The sequence below is a fragment of the Podarcis tiliguerta genome, assembly GCF_965153285.1.
Source record: "Podarcis tiliguerta genome assembly, chromosome: 6".
Lineage (NCBI taxonomy): Eukaryota > Metazoa > Chordata > Lepidosauria > Squamata > Lacertidae > Podarcis > Podarcis tiliguerta.
Window position 1 is genome coordinate 5052878 of NC_139539.1, and position 20123 is coordinate 5073000.

Here is a 20123-nt window from a genome sequence, read left to right on the forward strand (position 1 = left end):
CGACCTTCTGATCGGCAAGCCCTAGGCTCAGTGGTTTAGACCACAGCAACACCCACGTTCAGCAGTGCCTAGGGTTGCCATATTTCAAACAACCTAGGCAAAAACAACGCGGTCAACATGGGCTGCCATGCACCCGGATTTTCCTGGATGTGTTCCCAATTTTCGCCCGGACACTGCTGAAGATTCTGAATATGTCCGGGAAAACGCAGACATATGGCAACCCTAGCAATGCCTCTGAATGCCATTTGGGAGGTTGTTGCTCTTGTCTTGTGCCTGAATCCTGCTTGCTGGTTTCCCACAGGCATCTAGCTGGCCCCTGTGAGAACAGGATGCTGGCCCAGACCGGGGGGCGGGGGGGGGGGCACTGGCCTGATCCTGCAGGCTCTTCTTGTGTTCTTGTGAATTGCAGCTCGGGGGGGGGGGCAGAGGCCTCCTAACAGCTCTCAGCACCCTTAGCAAACAACAGCTCCTTGAATTACAATGGTACCTTGGGATGCAAACAGGATCCGTTCCGGAGCCCCATTCGCATCCTGAATAGAACGTAAGACACATCTGCGCATGCGCGGGTTGCGTTTTGCCGCTACCGCACGCGCGTGCAACGTCATTTTGACCGTCTGCGCATGCGCGAGCGGCGAAACCCGGAAGTAACACGCTCCATTACTTCCGGGTCGCCACGGAGCACAACCCGAAATTACTTATCCTGAAGCATACTTATCCCGAGGTATGGCTGTATTTTGGGGAAAACCACAGCCGTTTAAATGGGTATTGCAGCTCTTCAGCTACCTAATGTGAATGTGGCCTTTAGTCTGTTGAATCTTTGTGCTAGCAAAAATGAGGATAAGTGCTTGTTGGGTTGTCTGGAGGAGCCCCCGGTTTTCCTGGCTCCCCAGTGTTGGTACAATTCGAACACCAGGGAGCATCGAATGCTTTGCTCTTGCTTAAATGGAAATGGTGTCACGCTCTCATTCGCTGCCGCCTCCCTTCCAAGAGGAATAGGAGCATGACGAATGGACGGACACAAAGGAGCTGCAGGAAGAGACTGGTGGAGGGTAGCAAGGTTTTTATTTTATTTTTGCAGTAGCCAAGTGGTACAATGGGAGGCGAGGATTCAGAGAGGAAATCTTTCTGCAGGGTGGCCAAGCTCCGAGGCCTACGTCGATTTTATTTTAGTTTCCGCCTTCTTGGGACTCTTTCCGCCGTTGTTGTGTATGTTGTTGCTTCTGTCTCTCATCATTCACACGGAAGGACCATAGCTCAGTGCTAGAGCACCTCATTTGTATGCAGACGGCTCCGGGTTCAATCCCCAGGGGTACCGCCAGACAGGGCTAGGAAAAACCTCAGTCTCAAATTCTGGGAAGTCCCTGGCAGTCGGCATAAACAATACTGAGGTAGATGGATGCTGAAATATACCGCATTTTTCGCTCTATAAGACGCACCAGACCACAAGACGCACCTGGTTTTTGGAGGAGGAAAACAAGAAAAAAATGTTCTGAATCTCAGAAGCCAGAACAGCAAGAGGGATCGCTGCAAGTTGAAAGCAGCAATCCCTCTTGCTGTTCTGGCTTCTGCGATAGCTGCGCAGCCTGCATTCGCTCCATAAGACGCACACACATTGCCCCTTACTTTTTAGGAGGGAAAAAGTGAGTCTTATAGAGCAAAAAATACGGTACTCAGTCGAGTGTGGATTTCATGCTCTTTATTCAGCTCATAGTAGTGAGGAATGGAAGTTTCCCCAAAACGTCTGCTTTATATACATTATTTACACTATGGGCCCCATGTGACTGGCTAATTCCGGGATTCTCCTGTAGGCCAATCAGGTTGCGGATTCACTTCCACCTGGAGCTGGATTGGGTGGCTCCTGAGGACCAGACTGCTGCATTCTGGATCCTATTGTTCTAGGACCAATCAGACTGCTGCATTTTGGATCCTATTCAGCTCAGTACATAACAGATGCCTTGCTTAGCACTGTGTTGAATTCCACCTGAGGGATCTCAGAAGAGCTACCCTTCTAACAAGACAGGTACTAGGACTTGCCCCCTCTTGCCAGGAAGTGCCAAGCCCTGGCCTGGAGTCCCCTTCTATATCAACAGCTGTGTGGGAGCAGGACCAGCCCTACCAGTTGGCAGAGTAAGGCAACTGCCTCGGGCGGCAAATGCTGTAGGAACAGTGGCAGCTCTACAACCATTTATCTCTCTGAAGTCCAAAACTAAGCATCCCTCCCCTGTAGCCTGCCCTGCACCCACACTCCAAGCTAGCCACCTCCCCTCAGGAGCAATGGAGGTCAGTTTCCCACCAGCAGTTTGAAATGAGCTTGCTAGTCCAGCCAACTTTTGTATGTGGCGGAAGGTACGTGAGTCACCTTTGCCCCAGGAAGTAAAATGTCCTGGGTTGGCTCTGGGCAGCTAGCTCTGGCTGTTCACTGACAGTGGAGCAAAATGCTCTTTGCACATGCTCAGGTGCACGTTCATTTCCTAACACTACTTGACATTCCTGCACACACACACACATCCCATACATTTAAAGCGCATCCTCCAAAGAATTCTGGGAACTGTAGTTTGTTCAGGGTGCAGGGAATTGTTGCTCGGTGGGGGTGTAAACTCCAGTTCCCAAGATTCCTTAGGAGAAAACAGTGTCCTGTAAACATACGGTTCGAAAACTGGGCACTTTTCCCCTTAAGATTTTGCCGGCTATTAATTCCATAATTTCTGCAGCCACATCCTCGCCCGTGCCCTTCTCGCGATCAATAAGCACTCGCATCTCAACTTTCCTCCCTTCCCTTGGGCTTATTTGGTCTGTGTTGATCCTGCTCCTTGCCAGCTTCCACATGACCTCCAGGTAAGGCAGGGACGGCTGGTCTCTCTCCAGATGCATACATCAGAGTATCCCCAAAGTGGCTGCCTGCCGTTAGCCGCTCAATTAATTGATTTGCAGGCCGTCTCTTTTCCGGAATCAGATCTGTGACCGACCCCTTGTTTGCAGCTCCTTTATCGCGAAAGGGCAGGGATAGAGCTCGCAAGTGTTTCTTTGTCCTCTCTCCCGAGGGGGGACCTGTTGTGTCTGGATGGAAGCACATCAGTATGCCGCGTGGAGGCTGCTGAGTCCCTGGTGCCGTCAGTCTGGTACCCAGAAAGAATCTCCACTCTGCTTAAACCGAAGACGTCAGAAAAGGTTGCAATAGGCAAAGAGGCCTTTTATCTTCTTGAAAACACCTGACTACTTCTTTGGTGTCATTTTCCTCCGCTTTCTTCTCCCACGACATCTTCGGCTTGTCTTGACTATAAAAAAAGGAATAAAAAAATACCAGCTGGATGTCTTAAAGCTTTTAATTGCTTTGGCTTCTGTTCCATGTTGCAGGAAGCTCCCTGCTCTGATAGGGTTGGCAGCCACTCTTTGAAATGCTCGCTTCTCCAAATTCTGTGGTGTAGTTCTCCAGCTGAAAAATGTGTGGACTAGGGGAAAGGGTGCCTAAGAAGCGTACGGTTCTGAAAACAGAATATATACATGCATTATATTGGGGAAAACTGCTTACGGTTATGTGTATCGGGCTATATTGTATAGCAAAATACAGTGGTACCTTGGTTCCCTGATGGCTTGCCTCCCGAATAAGTTGGGCCCCGAACCTGGAAGTAACTGTTCCGGTTTGCAAATTTTTTTTTGGAAGCCGAATGTCCGTTTCGGCTGTCGTCATTGTTTCCAGGGCCAATTAGCCAATTAGAAGCTGCACCTTGGTTTGCGAATGTTTTGGAAGTCGAACAGATGGTGCTGTGGATGGCACTGTGGTCTAAGCCACTGAGCCTAGGGCTTGCCGATCGGAAGGTTGGCGGTTCGAATCCCCGCGACGGGGTGAGCTCCCGTTGCTCGGTCCCTGCTCCTGCCGACCTAGCGGTTTGAAAACACATCAAAGTGCAAGTAGATAAATAGGTACCGCTCCGGCGGGAAGGTAAACGGTGTTTCCGTGCGCTGCTCTGGTTCACCAGAAGCGGCTTAGTCATGCTGGCCACATGACTTGGAAAAACTGTCTGTGGACATACATCGGCTCCCTCAGCCAGTAAAGCGAGATGAGCGGTGCAACCCCAGAGTCATTCACAACTGGACTTAACTGTCAGGGGTCCTTTACCTTTTAGTCTAGAAAGCTGCATGTTTCCTCACTCCTGGTCTCCTGTATCACACAGTCCCATGATCCCCGTCTTTTGCGCAAAACTCTTTCGCCATGGGATAAATGCCAAAACAATACAGTGATACCTCAGGTTACTTACGCTTCAGGTTACAGACTCCGCTAACCCAGAAATAATACCTCGGGTTAAGAACTTTGCTTCAGGATGAGAACAGAAATCGCGCGGCAGCAGTGGGAGGCCTCATTAGCTAAAGCGGTGCTTCAGGTTGAGAACAGTTTCAGGTTAAGAATGGACCTCCGGAACGAATTAAGTACTTAACCCGAGGTACCACTGTACATTGCGAGCATAAGATGATTGCTGTGGCTGTGCCTCTGCGACGGCTTGCCTCCTGTTAGGTCGCACACCGGCGCCCAGTCACTCGTGCCCATTTGCACAATCGCTGGGCAGTCTGCGATGGAAATCACGTATCAGGGATGCTCTGCTGGGGGAAAATCTTTCTGCCTATTCCTCTAGCCAGACAAAGCTGCCTTCTTATCTCCACATAACCAAGGAGGGAGTTGGTACCACCCAGCAAACAAGCCCCTATTAAGGACCCGTGTCGTCAGATGAGCTTGAGAGATGTGTTGGCAGAATGAATGTGCCCTTTGCATCTGGGGAGGCGGGGGGGAGATTTTCTGTGCCAAACGTTTGTCTCGGTTCTAAAGTAGCAATCTTAGGTCTAACTGCTCTGAAATCGCTTCTTAGATGGACCCTCGATTGTCGTGTAATGCCTGCAGCACTGTCAGAACTTCAGCCAGTTTTGGGTAACAAACTTGAGATGCAGAGAGAAGGAATATCTGCTGCCTGGGGATTCAGCCTGGGTGCCACAACCAACTCTGGGCGAAGGGCAGGGAGGGCAGCCATGCCTACCAAAAAAGCATCTTTGCACCAATAGGCTGGGGCTGGCCATGTGGTGTTCCTTAAAGGTAAAGGTAAAGGGACCCCTGACCGTTAGGTCCAGTACATGGCTGACGCTAGGGTTGTGGCGCTCATCTTGCTTTATTGGCCGAGGGAGCCAGCGTACAGCTTCCGGGTCATGTGGCCAGCATGACTAAGCTGCTTCTGGCGAACCAGAGCAGCGCACGGAAATGCCGTTTACCTTCCCGCCGGAGTGGTACCTATTTATCTACTTGCACTTTGACGTGCTTTCGAACTGCTAGCTTGGCAGGAGCAGAGACTGAGCAACGGGAGCTCACCCCGGGGATTCAAACCGCCAACCTTCGGATCCCACAGTGCCACCCCCCCCCCCATACAAGTTCCTGAGTTGGGCTAGTTGTTCTGAGCAGAAGTGATTTTCATCAATGTGCATTGCAGAGGTCTGTCTCTTGCCATATGGACCTAGCAGGTCCCTATAGTTGTCATCAGAGGCCCATTAGAGCCAGTGTGGTGTAGTGGTTAAGAGCGGTAGTCTCGTAATCTGGGGAACCGGGTTCGCATCTCCGCTCCTCCACATGCAGCTGCTGGGTGACCTTGGGCCAGTCACACTTCTTTGAAGTCTCTCAGCCTCACTCACCTCACAGAGTGTTTGTTGTGGGGGAGGAAGGGAAAGGAGAATGTTAGCCGCTTTGAGACTCCTTAAAGGGAGTGAAAGGCGGGATATCAAATCCAAACTCTTCTTCTTCTTCTTCTTTTCCAGCTGCCTCTTCTAAGGAAAGTGCAAAAGATGGCAACAAGAGAACGGTCATTTTCCGTGGTGGCTCCCAGATTTAGGTGTGCTCTCCACAGGGAAATGTACCTGCCACCAACATTGTTAGCCTTCAGCCGCCAGGCAGAATTAGTTAAGTTATAACATGGTATTACTCTGGCCTTTTAGTAGGTTGGGATTTGTCCTTTGTGTCAATAGATGAACAGTTTCACTGTTCTTGTTTCTGTCTCTGTTGTGGATTATAAGTGTCTTGTAGGTTGTTCTGAATTTTAGCACTTGCACTAGCTGCTTTGAGGCTTTTTTTCTGTAAAAAGCAATGAACAAATATTATTGTAACAGCAAGTACCTTCAATGCAGGCTCTCTGCTGGATGGTGTTGCTGCAGCTGTTTTGAGTGGCAATGGATGGGGGGAAATGACTCTAGGCGATCTGCTTGTTGTGAGGTCCTTTTAGCTGCAGAACCTCTTCCTTCCATTTTATTATAGAAACATAGAACTGTAGAGGAATCTCCATGGATTCATGACTCCATGCAGACGGGCATCCAACCTCCATTTAAAAACCTCCAGTGAAGGTCCAGGACCTTCCAAGGGTGTCTGTTCCACTGTCAGAAAGTTCACCCTAAAAAATTTAGTTGGAACTTGAATCCATTGGTTCGGGTCCTACTCTCCAGAGCAATAAAAAACAGGCTTGCACCCTCTTCCATGGGACAGCCCTTGTGAAATATACTCGGAGTCGAGAGTGGATTTAATGCTTTTTATTCAGCTCATGGTGGTGAGGAGGAATGGAAGTTCCCCCAAAATATCTGCTTTATATACATTATTTACACAATGGGCCGCATGTGATTGGCTAATTCCAGGATCCTCCTGTAGGGCCAATCAGGTTGCGGATTCACTTCCACCTGGAGCTGGATTGGGTGGCTCCTGTGGACTAATCAAACTGCTGCATTCTGGATCCTATTCAACTCAGTACATAACACCTTGAGATATTTGAAGATGGCTATCTTCTCTCCAGGCTAAACATACCAAGCTTCCTCAACCCTTCCTCATAATGCTAGCAGTGGACCCCGTCGCCCTCTGCTGCTGCCTCTTCATTTTCCTGTCTGTGGCTTTCAGACTTGAGACTAAGGGGCCTCCTGCTCTATGGCTTCTCATCATTACAACTCTCCCAATGAGGAACATCTTGAGAAATCTCAGGGGAGCCTGGAGGGCTTTCTAAGAGGCACACACAGCAGCCCCATCTAGCACAAACCAAAGGGATATCACTGGAATGCTTCGTTACAGGGTTTCCCAGGTCCTGGAAGTGGATTTACGTGAGTGTGGTATCATGACAGTGGACACAGCTGTAGGGTGGCTTTTGAATAAACGTGTTTAAAATAAAACTTTAAAGGAAGAAGAAGTGCGCTGTTGGGTCAGGCCAAAGTCCAGCTGTTTTCCCATCAGCCAAACAAATGGCTCTGCAAAGTCTGCAGGCAGTGGTTCAGACTGGTGAACCGGGTTCGCATCTCCACTCCTCCACATGCAGCTGCTGGGTGACCGTGGGCTAGTCACACTTCTCTCAGCCTCACTCACCTCACAGAGTGTTTGTTGTGGGGGACAAAGGGAAAGGAGAATGTTAGCCGCTTTGAGACTCCTTCAGGTAGTGATAAAGCGGGATATCAAATCCAAACTCTTCTTCTTCATCATCCTCAGTGAGTTTGTCTGTTGTTGTTGTTTAGTTGTTTAGTCATGTCTGACTCTTCATGACCCCATGGACCAGAGCACACCAGGCACTCCTGTCTTCCACTGCCTCCCACAGTTTGGTCAAACTCATGCTGGTAGCTACAAGAACACTATCCAACCATCTCGTCCTCTGTCATCCCTTTCTCCTTGTGCCCTCCATTTTTCCCAACATCAGGGTCTTTTCCAGGGAGTCTTCTCTTCTCATGAGGTGGCCAAAGTCTTGGAGCCTCAGCTTCAGGATCTGTCCTTCCAGTGAGCACTCAGGGCTGATTTCCTTCCGAATGGATCGGTTTGATCTTCTTGCAGTCCACTGGACTCTCAAGAGTCTCCCCCAGAACCATAATTCAAAAGCATCAATTCTTCGGCGATCAGCCTTCTTGATGGTCCAGCTCTCACTTCCATACATCACTACTGGGAAAACCAAGGCTTTAACTGTACGGACCTTTGTTGGCAAGGTGATGTCTCTGCTTAGAGTTTGTCTAAGCCTCCTTAAAAGCCATCCAGGTTGGGGGCCACCACTGGGTTTTGTGTGAGTGAATTCCATAGTTTCAGCTATGTGCTTTGTGGAGAACTTTGTTCTGCCTGGCCCAAATCACCCAACACTCAGCTTCATTGGACGGCTCCTAAATTCCAGCGTCTTGCTTGATGGAATGATGGTCTGATGCCCCTCGACTTTCACATTTGAACACAAGGAGCGCGATGTTTGCTGAATCGCCCCGTGGCCCATGCAGTCTGACATCCTGTTCTTGTGCTGGCAAACCACATTCCCCAGTGGGACATCACCCACAGACTTCTCAAGAGAGAAGTGTCTGAAAGTGGTTTCTCAAAAGTTGTTTTTTTAATAAAAAAAACAACCCACTGGCAAGAAAGGGAAGGGGAAGCAGCAGACGTGAAATGAGGGTAGCTCAGGCAGCCAGTGGTGAAGTGGCTGAGGGTGAACAAACTGAACTTGAATCTTGGAAAGATGAAGGCCTTGTGGCTTCCTGTATCTTGGAGACAGGTCAACTGCCTGTTCTGGAAGGTGTTGAACTCTCCTCTGGTGGAGCAGCCATGCTGTTTGGAGGGTACTTATCATCTCTATGGCCTCGGTCCGGTATACCTGAAGGAGTGTCTCCACCCCCATCATTCTGCCCGGACACTGAGGTCCAGCTGCGAGGGCCTTCTGGCGGTTCCCTCGCTGTGAGAAGCCAAGCTACAGGGAACCAGGCAGAGGGCCTTCTTGGTAGTGGCACCCGCCCTCCCACCAGATGTCAAAGAGAACAACTACTACCAGACTTTTAGAAGACATCTGAAGGCAGCCCTGTTTAGGGAAGTTTTTAATGTTTGATGGACTATTGTATTTTAATATTCTGTTGGAAGCCACCCAGAGTGGCTGCGGAAACCCAGTCAGATTGGCAGGTTATAAATAATAAATTTTATTATTATTATTATTATTATTATTATTATTATTATTATTATTATTATTTGCAGCCAGGAGTGCCTTTTTACCAGCTCCACAGTGGCTCATGGACTGGCAACCCCAAGGCTTGATTACTGTTCCATGCTTTATACGGGGCTGCCCTTGTATCTAGTCCAGAAGCTTCAACTAGTGCAGAATGCAGCAGCCAGGTGGCTCACAGGAGCAGATTCCTGGCAACGTGTTTCTATAGACTGTCTGATTCATGGTGCTCCACCTCGATCCCTGGGTAGTTCCACTTTGGTAGTTCCCCCTGTGGCTTGGTGGGCCTTCACCAGGGACAGCGCACCCTGCCCTGTGGAATTCCCTGCCAGTAGAGCATTTCAGCAAAAACCGCCCCTCCCTTCCCTCTGACAGTGTCTGAAAACTATATTGTTAGGCCTTTGCAACATGAATTTTCTCTTTGTAGCCATTTGGCGTTTATTGATGTTTTTACGAATGCTTTCTGCTGGTTTTATTCTTTCATGTTGCACAGTGCCTTGATATATATATTGTTTTGAAAGTGTAAATATGTAAATGCATAAATCTAGGTCAGTATTTTTACACTAACTGGCAGCGGCTCTCAGACAAGGAGCCTAACAGGAGATGCTGGGGATCAAACCTGGGGTGCTCTGCTGCTGCTTTGAAGCAGTGCGTCTTACTAAGGAGGTTAGAGAGACCCACCAAGTGCCACTGACCTCCTTTGACTACTAGCTCTGTGTGCCTGGGGCAGAAGGAAGTGGGGGGGGGGACAGGCTGACAGGAGGAAGTGATGTCAAAAATGAAAGTTGCAGGCCCCTAAGCTCCTGAACGAAGTCCTGTGGGCAGAGCACAGGAGCAGAGATGTTTGCAGTCTTGGAAGCCATAGGGTGCTTCAAAAACCCATCGCTCTGATCTTGGAAGGAGATGGAGACGTAAATTTGTACACTAAACTGCGTAAAGGAGCAGATTGATGTATGCAAGGAATGGGGGAAAATGTTGCAAGGGCTGTGAATTTGTGGGGAGGCAGCTTCTCAGAGACAGGTGACTGGGAACTGTGGGTACAGAACTTAGAGGTTTTGGTCTGATCCACTAGGGCTCCTTTTATATTACTCTTGCAGTAAAAATAGGTGTCGGAGGAACAGGTTAGGAGGGCCCACTGGCTGGGTCCTTAAAGGTAAAGGGACCCCTGACCATTCGGTCCAGTCACAGATGACTCTGGGGTTGTGGCGCTCATCTCACTTTATTGGCCGAGGGAGCCGGCGTATGTGGCCGGCATGACTAAGCTGCTTCTGGCAAACCAGAGCAGCGCATGGAAATGCCATTTACCTTCCCGCCAGAGTGGTACCTATTTATCTACTTGCACTTTGACTTGTTTTCGAACTGCTTGGTTGGCAGGAGCTGGGACTGAGCAACGTCGTGGGGATTCGAACCGCTGGGCTTCTGATCGGCAAGTCCTGATGATTTATTCACCGGGAACCAAATTCCAAAAGTTGCATTTATTTGCTTTAAAGAAACACACTACTTCGGCTTTTGAATTTATTCTTGGACTTGTGATTCCTGATTCTCTATTGAAACCGGGGGGGGGGGGGAGATTAAAGATGTTGGTAAGGTCAGCCTGGACAGTTTGGTCTCTACCCCCTCATCCTTTTCCAAGACGCACGAGGGTCTGGCTGCAGTTCCTGCTTCTTACCTATATTCTGTACATGCTCAGGTGCACTCTCCCCCAACCCCCGTTTCCAAGTCTGAAGCTTAGCATCTAAAGCAGATTCTTAAAAGTTTAGCTCAGTACTTGCAAGAAGAGAGGTCCTGTTGTATGAAGACTATGGGTGTGGTGTTCCGCTACATTTTACTGAAATGAATGAGCATGGCTTAATGGGGTCCGTTCATTTCCATAGGTCTCCTCTGTGCAGTTGAATACCACCCTATGCCAGACACAGGCTCATAGCTGTCAACTTTTCCCCTTTCTTGCGAGGAATCCTATTCAGAATAAGGGAATTTTTTAAAAAGGGAAAAGTTGACAGCTCTGCAGGCTGTGCAGTCATACCAGGCTGCCTTACCTTAGCTAAAAAGAGAATATGTGCATTTTGCGAACAGAAGCCCAGATCCATTCCCCAGCACTTTCCAGCAGAAAGGAGACTAGACAGGAGGGCTGGTGGAGAGTTTTCCCCGTCTAAATCCTTGGGGTTTGGTTCAGGACTCTATCTTCAACGGTAGCTCCCTCTCGTCTTGTTCAGGAATAAATATCTATTAGCCCCTCTCTCCTCCTCCTCCCTGGAATGAAATCCTTCCTGATTTCTGTGCTTCCTGTTTATTTCCTGCCACCATCATCATCAGCTCACCTCCTTCCTGCATCCCTTGTCTGACAGTCCCATCCTAATTCCCCGGGCAGGCTTTCCATTCATTTCACCGAAGCTTTTATCAGCTTTCTCTCTCTCTCTTGTATTTTCCTTGGGGAAAGAGTTGGAGTGGTAGCTGGGAATGCAAGAGGAGCAGGGCGGGGGGGGGGGCTAGGTTGGTGGGGGAGAGGAGAGAGAGTTCGCAGACGGAAGCACTTTGCAGAAGCCAGACTTTGTGCAACAGGGAGTCTCCAATTCTCCCACTGACCCCTCCCTCCCGGTCTCATTTTCAGCCTTCTTTTGAAAGCCTGGGGAGAAGAACCCAGGAGTGTTTTTCAGGAGACAAAGCTTGCCTCCCTTTGCAAAGGGAAGGGCAAGCGAAAGGGAGGCAGGGGAGGAGGAAGCCTCTGAATTCTCCCAGCCCACCTTAAGAAAAACAATGTGTGGCTGATTCCAGGCAGGCAGGGGTGACCTTACAAAACACAAAAAAAGCAAGTTGGCTTGGAGCGAGGCAGGCAGGCAGTCGGAGTGGTACAGCCTCCCTTGTGCTCTTTCTACACCCCCCCCCCCTCCAGCCCTTTCTTCCGATCGCCTCTGTCCAGCTTGCTTTGTGAAAAGCTAGCTGGGGGGGAAAGAGAACTAGGACTGTGTGGAGCCGTTCCCAAAAAGCTGGCTTGCCTACTAGAGAGAGAGAGAAGGGGGGGGAGACGACTCTTTCTTTTCTCCTGAACTGGTACATTGTTGAAAAAAACAGAGCCCCATCAATGCTAGGCAACGGGAGGAGGGTGGGATGTCTCTGAACCACCAGCAGCAGAGAGCAAGAAGGCGCTGCAGAGAGACACAAGCAGACTGACAAGCGCAGCTAGGCAGGGTCCAAGGGCTGCAAAGGTGACACAGAAGAGCCCACCTCCCTTGTGTCCGCAGGGGGGGGGGTCGTCTCCCTTCTCCCCTTTTCCTGCAGATTCTGCCGCCCCGTCTCCTCCTGGCATTGCTGCTTGGGGAGGCGTGCAAACCCCAGCCCCGTTCCGAGGAAATGTTTTTCCTCTGCAAAAAGGGGAAAAAAACATCTCCCCTTCTTCTGGTTTCTTGTGACTCTTAAGGTTTCCTAGTGCGACTGGTGGAAAGGCCTGGAAGAGGAGGAGGAGGAGGAGGAGGAACAGGGAAGGGAGGGGGGCACCCCAGCAGCCTTGGCATGTGACTGCCTGCCTGAGCAAAAAGTGGCGATTTTTTTTTCCGCCGGTCCCGGGGCGAGCGAGGAGCGAATTCTCGAGGTGCGCGCGTGTGTCTGCGTGTCTGGGGCGCTGCGCGCTGCAGCGGATGCTGGCCAGGTGAGTCTGTGCCCGGCTGCGTGGCTGTGTTTGCGTACGTGCTTTGCCAGGCACCCGGGAAAGGATGTTGTTGCACAGTTTTTCCCCCCCTGATGCGCCTTCCTCCAGTCTCCCTGCCGCTTTCCCCGCCGCTGCCCTGATGTCCTCTCCGTAAAATATTAATCTCCCTTTAACCGTTTTTAGCTGGAGATGTTTCAGGAGGAAGGCGATGGAGGGAGGGGGGCATAGAACTCCTGATTTCATCGGCTGTGGAAAATAGGTTGGGTTTGGGCTCTCCCCCACCCCCACCCTGCCGATGCCTGTAGACGAGGAAGTAAGGTTGGTTTCCTCATTTTGGGGATGGAGTGATGCGGGGGTTTGTTTTCTTCGTCTTCCTTGGCTTCGTCTGCCCTTCTCTCAAAGAGAGAGAGCGACACGGAGAGAAAGCCGCTAGAAGCAGCCTCTGATTTCCTCTTCATGAAACTCTTTTTCTTTTTTTCCCTTCTTCCCTCCAGTAGCAAATGACCATGGACGCTCCCGGGCTTTCTTCCAGAGGTTTGCTGACCTGTCTCCTGCCTCCCCTGCTGCTGTTCTGTAGCTGGTCAGGTAAGAAGAGCTTGTTTCCTTTTTCCATCCAGAGCATCTTCTGCTAAAGGACATGTCTGGGTTTTGACTTTGATCTGTTCGCCTCCCTCCCCCCCCTTCTCCTTGCAAAAACCAGTTGTCTGGTCTTGGCATGGTCTTCGGTTGTCGCAGCTCCTCAACAGAGCAAAAGGACGGATTTGTGTTTTTGTTATTACTTGGTTTAAGGGAGCATTTGCAGGGCTGATGAGTTGGTTAGGGAAAAGACCTTGATCCCTCTCCTTCCTTGCAAGATCCCCCTCCCCCCCCCCAAACACCACCTACGTACGGTTTCTATCTACGGTTGTGCCAGGGCACGCTCAGGAAATGTTCCCTAAAAAGCTGGAGCTATGCAAAGGCTTCCGAATGATATAATGTTGAGCTCGGTTCGTGGAGGTGGTGGTACTGTTGCAGGAGGCGCTGAGTCCGCCTGGCATTTGGCTGGCATGCACAATGAGGTGCCTGAGGAGAGGAGAGGAGAGGAGAGCTTCGGAGATTAGATGGGCATCTTGTGACTTCACTGCCTGTCTGCTTGCGGAGTGAGGAGGTTGTGCTGCTGGTGATGCGATTTAGCACTTGTGTCGCTTTTTAAAGACTTGAAAGCACCTGCTGTCTCCTTACAACAGTCCTATAAGGCGGGGCAGCATTGTCCCAGTGTGGTTTATATGGACTGTGTTTAGCAACAAGTGTGTGTGTGTGTGTGTGTGTGTGCGCGCGCGTGTGCGTGCGTGTGCGTGCGTGTGCGTGTGCGTGTGCACACGCGCGTAAACAGTTCTACCTTCATAAATCCCTGAACTGCTCAGGTATTTCATACTTCGAGAGATCACTTCTTATGTTTGCTGCAAACTTGGGTTCGCTGGCAAAGTGGCTTGACCTATTGGCAAAGGCAGAAGATGTCCCAGTGGTTTTGCCTTTGCTAAACCTCTTTTTCACCAGAGGGTCACCAAAGTCTGGGCTCGGGGGCATCTTTCTGGAGGCTGTGGGCAACTTGTCTGCTCCAGCAGGCGTTGAGTGTTCGTGTATCTTTATCCCATTTATATTATTGACTGGCTGGCTGTTTTATCTGAAGGGATGGAAACTGTACGTTGCAAGGCAATGCTTCTCAGCTTGAACTGCTCTCTATTGCTCTAGGAACTGTTCCTTGACGTCCGTTGCTCTTCCCATTTTACAGATGGACGCTGCTAGGTTGAGAAGGGTGTGTCGTGAACACCCCACTGTCACCACCGCCCTGGAATTGTGTATTCTCAGCCGAGCTGCCTTAGATCCTGTCCTGCCAAAATATTGGGGGCAACACTGTATAATGCCAACAGCACTCCCCCTTTCAGGTTTTGATTCTTAGAAAGAGATAGTTACAAAATACAGCCCTGCACCTTGAAGATGACCTCCATCTCTTCTAGGAGAATCTAAATGCATTTGTGCCTGCTATCAAAACCTCTCTCCAAGTCTCAGCCTCTCATCCTTACAATGGGAATACTGGCCTGGCTTTGATGTGGCACTTGTAATGGCAGGTTAATTGGAGCTCTGGCTAGGATCCAGCTGGCTGTGTACTGCAACAATTGCCCGAAGGCAAGAGGATATCCTATACATCCCCAGCATGTCCTTGCCCAACCTTTTTCTTGGAAAGTTTTCAAAAAGGAGATTCTGCTGCCTCCCTGGCATCCTGATAGGTGCCTATCCAACCTTCGCTAATTGCCATCGTAGGCAGCTTCATTCTGTGGCTTAGATGCTGCTTAAAAGTTACGCTTTTGGTTAAACCGTAGGGAGGGAGAGAATATATAGAGACTTGCCTTATATGAAGATCATAGGTCCATAGCCTGCAGCATGGCAAGGCTGGTAGAGCAGAAGACTCTTAATGCCAGGGTTGTGGGTTTAAGCCCTGGCACAAAAGGATTCCTGTATTGTAGGGGGTTGGACTAGATGACCCTTGGAACCTCTTCCAACTCAACAGTTCTGTGATTCTATGAAGCTCAGTGGCCTCTGGACTAACTAGCAGCCTCTTTCCATGGGTTCAGACAAGAGACATTCCCAGTCCTAACTGCAGATGCCAGGGATCAAGACTGTTGTCCTCTGCATGCAAAGCAGATGCTATACTGCCGAACCAAGGCCCTATGCAAACAGAGAAAGCGGCTTATGCAGAACGCTGCTTCGCGTAGCTCATTCAGTACGATCTACACTCTCCAGGGTTTCAGGCAGAAGCCATTCCCGGCCCTACCTGGAGATGCCCGAAACCAAATATGAGACCGTCTGCTTGCGGATGTTCAAGTGCAAAGACAGCGCTGCGAATGAGTGTTCCTGCAGGAAATGTGTGTGCTTCAGCCAGTGTTTTCCACAGGACCCTCGCAAGCAGCGTATGACTGTAGCCCGACTGTGCATGTTTTCTGGGAAGCTTATTGAGGCAGCGTTCCCAAACGGGTGCTAAGTGCTAGGCTCTCTTTTGTGACTTCCACGGCACATCCGAGCAAACAATGGTAACCTGTAAAGCAGAAAAGAGTTGGCATGTACGGTAAATGCACACAGCCTTTGCACACCCATGTACGTGAGAATTCAGACAGTGGGGGTTCCCAGCTGCACTAATCTGCCCAGCCGCTTAAACATGTGAGTGTGTGTCATAAATGATGTCCACACTTCACAAGTATCCTGCATTGTAATGTGTGATAACAATGCTCTGCATTTATTCACACTTCCAACTCCCCAAACTGCTTGTTTTTCCAAAATCCTTATGCCTTTTATTAGACCAGGCATCCTCAAACTCGGGCCTCCAGATCAGGCATAGGCAAACTCGGCCCTCCAGATGTTTTGGGACTACAACTCCCATGATCCCTAGCTAACAGGACCAGTGGTCAGGGGTGATGTGAACTGTAGTCCCCAAACATCTGGAGGGCCGAGTTTGCCTATGCCTCTTCCAGATGTTTTGGGACTACAATTCCCATCATCCCTGACTACCGGTCCTGTTAGCTAGGGATGATGGGAGTTGTAGCCCCAAAACATCTGGAGGGCTGAGTTTGCTGTGAATGTTTTTGGTTGTGCTGATGGAAAGCAGTGGCCTAATAAAGATTTTGGACTTTTCATATCATCCAGCAAAGCTGCTGTTTTACACCTTTTTCCTATACCTTCTCATTGTCAGCAGCAACCTGACAAAGGCAGCATAATGTGGGGAGGAGGCCATGAAAGAGGGGTTTGCTTAACCCTCCCCACTCCCCTTGGCCAATTCATAGTTGAGGTGATTCATAAGAAGCGCTTGGCTGCAGGATCAGGCCATAGGCCATCTGGTGCAATGTGGACATCCCATGAAGCTGAGTGTTGGTGGATCAAAGGAAGTCCTTCTTCAGGCAGTGTGTGGTTAATCTCTGGAACTCCCTGCCACAGGAGGCAATGCTGGCCACCAACCTTGGTGGCTTTTAAAGAGGATTGAGCCAATTCATGGAGGAGACGCTCTGCTCTGCCTCCACAGCTGGAGCAGCGATGCTTCTGAATACCATTTGCTGGAAACGACAGGAGGGGAGAGTCGCTCTTGTGCCCGGATTCTGCCTGCCGGTTTCCCATAATGGGCATCTGGTTGGCCACTGTGGGACCAGAATCATTGGACTAGGGCAGGGGTAGGCAACCTAAGGCCTGGGGGCCAGATGCGGCCAAATCTCCTTCGCAATCCGACCAGGAATCAGCATGAGTAGAATGTGTCCGTTTATTTAAAATGCATCTCTTGGGTTATTTGTGGGGCATAGGAATTCGTTCATTTATTTTATTTTCCAAAATATAGTCCGGCCCCCCACAAGGTATGAGGGACCGGCCCACGGCTAAGAAAAGGTTGGTGACCCCTGGACAAGGGGGACTAGGCTAGTTCTTTAAATGTTCCCTTGGTGTCTCCAAAACCCAGGAAGCTCCTGTCTGGCTTAGGGAGGGAAGTGCGATGCTCTGATGGGTCCAGGAGCCCTCCTGCCACCTCCCCAAAGCCTGGGAAACTTCGGCCTGGCTTACGGAGGAAGACAAGATGCTCACACACATGACGTCAGGACACCGTGACGTCAACCCCCCCCCCCCATCGCCTTTGCAAGCTGGTGCCTCTGACCCTAACTGTTTCCCCTTCAAAAAATTTCACCGTATGCCCCTGGACCCGATGGGTCATTAGCCTGATCCAGCGGGCTCTCATTATGTTCTTATGCCCAGCAGCTGAGCAGATGCCTGTGGCAAGGCCGTAAGCAGGAGCCAAGTTCAACAGCTCCCTCCATCACCTTGTGCCAGCCTTTGCTAGCCTAAATGCCCTGCAGATCTTTTGTGCACACAACCTGGGATTCAAAGGTGTTGCAGCTCAAAGCATCTGCCTGGTACTCAGTTGACGAAGGGCTGATCTGCTCTCCGGCCTGCGCGGAGCCTGCAGAGAGTCGCTCTTGCTTTTCTCTCTTTCCTTCCGCCTCCTCCGTGACAGCCGCCCCTCCCCATCCCTTCCACGTCGCCACAAACTGTCAACATAATTTCTTTAATCTAGTCTCTCCGTCGGCTAAGCGTATCCACAGGCGTTCCTTGTGTGATTTGCTCCATCATCCCCTCTGATTCACTCACACGCGCGTGTAAGCGACTCCCAGCTGAGTGTGCGAGAACTGGCTCGCTTGTAAAGGGAAGGTCTGTGGGTGGGGCAAGGCTGAATCTTGCCCCCCCCTCACCCTTTGCCAGGCATCCAGTCACCAACTGAAGCTGGGGCAAAGGAAGAGCATGTGGAATCAGTTCGTGGTTCGTTTCCCCCTCACTCTGCAATTCTTGTCATTGCTGGCAACCGTCTGTCTCGTGGGCCTCCAGGGGTGAAGTCAACCCAGTGGCGTAGCGTGGGTTGTCAGCACCCGGGGCAAGGCAAGTAATTTGCGCCCCCTAACCCGGGGCAAGGCAACCCCCCCCCCGCTGCACTGTCCCTCCCCCAGATAGTCCCTCGCTCTCTCTCTGCACCGCACCGCACGCCTGGCACCCTCCCCTCCACAGTGGGCGGCGACCCGGCGGCTCGGATCGGATTCGCACAACCAGCACTGCAGGGAGAGAGAGTGAGCGAGCCAGGTAGGGGCAGAGAGCTGCGAGTGTGAGCGCCCCCCCAGATGTTGCGCCCGGTGCGGCCGGCCCCCCCTGCACCCCCATGCTACGCCACTGAGTCAACCCCATGCGATGGCAGGACAAAAGTGACCTCTCTGGGCCACAAGCCTGGGCAGTGTGTATGGAGGTTCTGGGCTGCCTGGGGGAAAGGCACGGTACAAATAAGTGTAATGATGACCCTAATTACAGAGCTAAGAAGTAAATTCTGCACAAACCCAGAGCAGAGTCCCCAAGGCAGTTGGATGGAGCCTTGTATGCCTCCTTCTGGGGGCAGGGGGTGGGCGGGTTGTGGGGGATTCCCTGGTCCTGAATGGGGTAACTGTGCCCCTGAAGGACCAGGTGCGCAGCCTGGGAGTCATTTTGGACTCACAGCTGTCCATGGAGGCGCAGGTCAGTTCTGTGTCCAGGGCAGCTGTCTACCAGCTCCATCTGGTACGCGGGATGAGACCCTACCTGCCCGCAGACTGTCTCACCAGAGTGGTGCATGCTCTGGTTATCTCCCACTTGGACTACTGCAATGCGCTCTCCGTGGGGCTACCTTTGAAGGTGACCCGGAAACTGCAATTAATCCAGAATGCGGCAGCTAGACTGGTGACTGGGGGCGGCCGCCAAGACCATATAACACCGGTCTTGAAAGACCTACATTAGCTCCCAGTACGTTTCCAAGCACAATTCAAAGTATTGGTGCTGACCTTTAAAGTCCAAAACAGCCTTGGTCCGGTATACCTGAAGGAGCGTCTCCACCCCCATCGTTCAGCCCGGACACTGAGGTCCAGCACCTTCTGGCAGTTCCCTCACTGCGAGAAGCCAAGTTACAGGGAACCAGGCAAAGGGCCTTCTCGGTGGTGGCACCCGCCCTGTGGAACGCCCTCCCTTCAGATGTGATGGAAATAAGCAGCTATCCTATCTTTAAAAGACATCTGAAGGCAGCCCTGTTTAGGGAGGTTTTTGATATTTAATGCTGTATTGTTTTCAACACTCGATTGGGAGTGCCCAGAGTGGCTGGGGAAACTCAGCCAGATGGGTGGGGTATAAATAAAAAAATATTATTATTATTATTATTATTATTATTATTATGGCAACTGGTTCAGCCAAGCTGGTGCCAAACCGATTGCTCTGCTTGCCTTTGGACCACCTTAGCCAGGCTGAGAAGGTGGGCAGGTTGTCACCTGGGAAGCCCAGGACCTCCAGACACCCCGCCCAGGCTTGCACCCTGGGGAGATCACTTTTGTGCTGCTAACCCAGGGGTTTGACTGCACCCTTTGAGGGACACTCCATTGTCTGTCAAGACAGATGGATGCCAGGATGCTGGCAGGTTTACCAGGCTCTAGAACAGGCTTCCTCAACCTCAGCCATCCCAGATGTTTTAGGACTACAACTCCCATGATCCCTAGCTAGCAGGACCAGTGGTCAGGGATAATGGGAATTGTAGTCTCAAAACATCTGGAGGGCCGAGGTTGAGGAAGCCTGCTGTAGAAGCTGTGCACCCCTTGCAGCTCTAGTAGGCGAGGCCTAGCCACCCTTCAGATTTTCCCCAAGAACTCACTGCATGGAAGTAAAAAGGTGGCTAAACTCACAGCAGCGGCAGCAGCTGAAGGATTCTGAGCTGGCCCTGAAAACACCAAGCAGAGAAAGGGTTAAGCACCCTTTCCCTTCTAGCCGTAAATAGTGCCAACAGCCTCCCAGTGATGCTTCATTTTGGACCCTTCCCAGAGTGACGAATTGGTTAGGACTAGGAACTAAGATAAATGGGGGTTCAGTTCCCTGTTTGGCCCATGAAGCTCAGTGCGTGGCCTTGGGCCAGCTGCTTCCCCTTAGCCTACCTCGCAAGGTTGTTGTGAGGAATGACTGAG

The 20123-nt window shown here is 50.8% G+C and overlaps 2 protein-coding genes across 8 annotated transcripts in view; one reads left to right on the forward strand and one right to left on the reverse strand.

Annotated features, from left to right (window-relative positions):
• LOC310680724 (uncharacterized protein) overlaps positions 1–20123 on the reverse strand; it is a 360376-nt gene that overhangs the window by 318544 nt on the left and 21709 nt on the right. The window lies entirely within an intron of this gene.
• The window catches only part of LOC310680601 (tyrosine-protein phosphatase non-receptor type substrate 1-like), a 126726-nt gene continuing 118411 nt past the window's right edge, over positions 11809–20123 (forward strand). For 2 of the 7 annotated variants that reach the window (XM_083447479.1, XM_083447485.1), the window contains exons 1-2: positions 12164–12597; positions 13092–13182. In XM_083447479.1, the coding sequence (XP_083303605.1) occupies positions 13098–13182 (85 nt within the window). In that variant the 5' untranslated portion in view covers positions 12164–12597; positions 13092–13097. The other 5 variants (XM_083447484.1, XM_083447482.1, XM_083447481.1 and 2 more) reach the window with 5 other exon arrangements.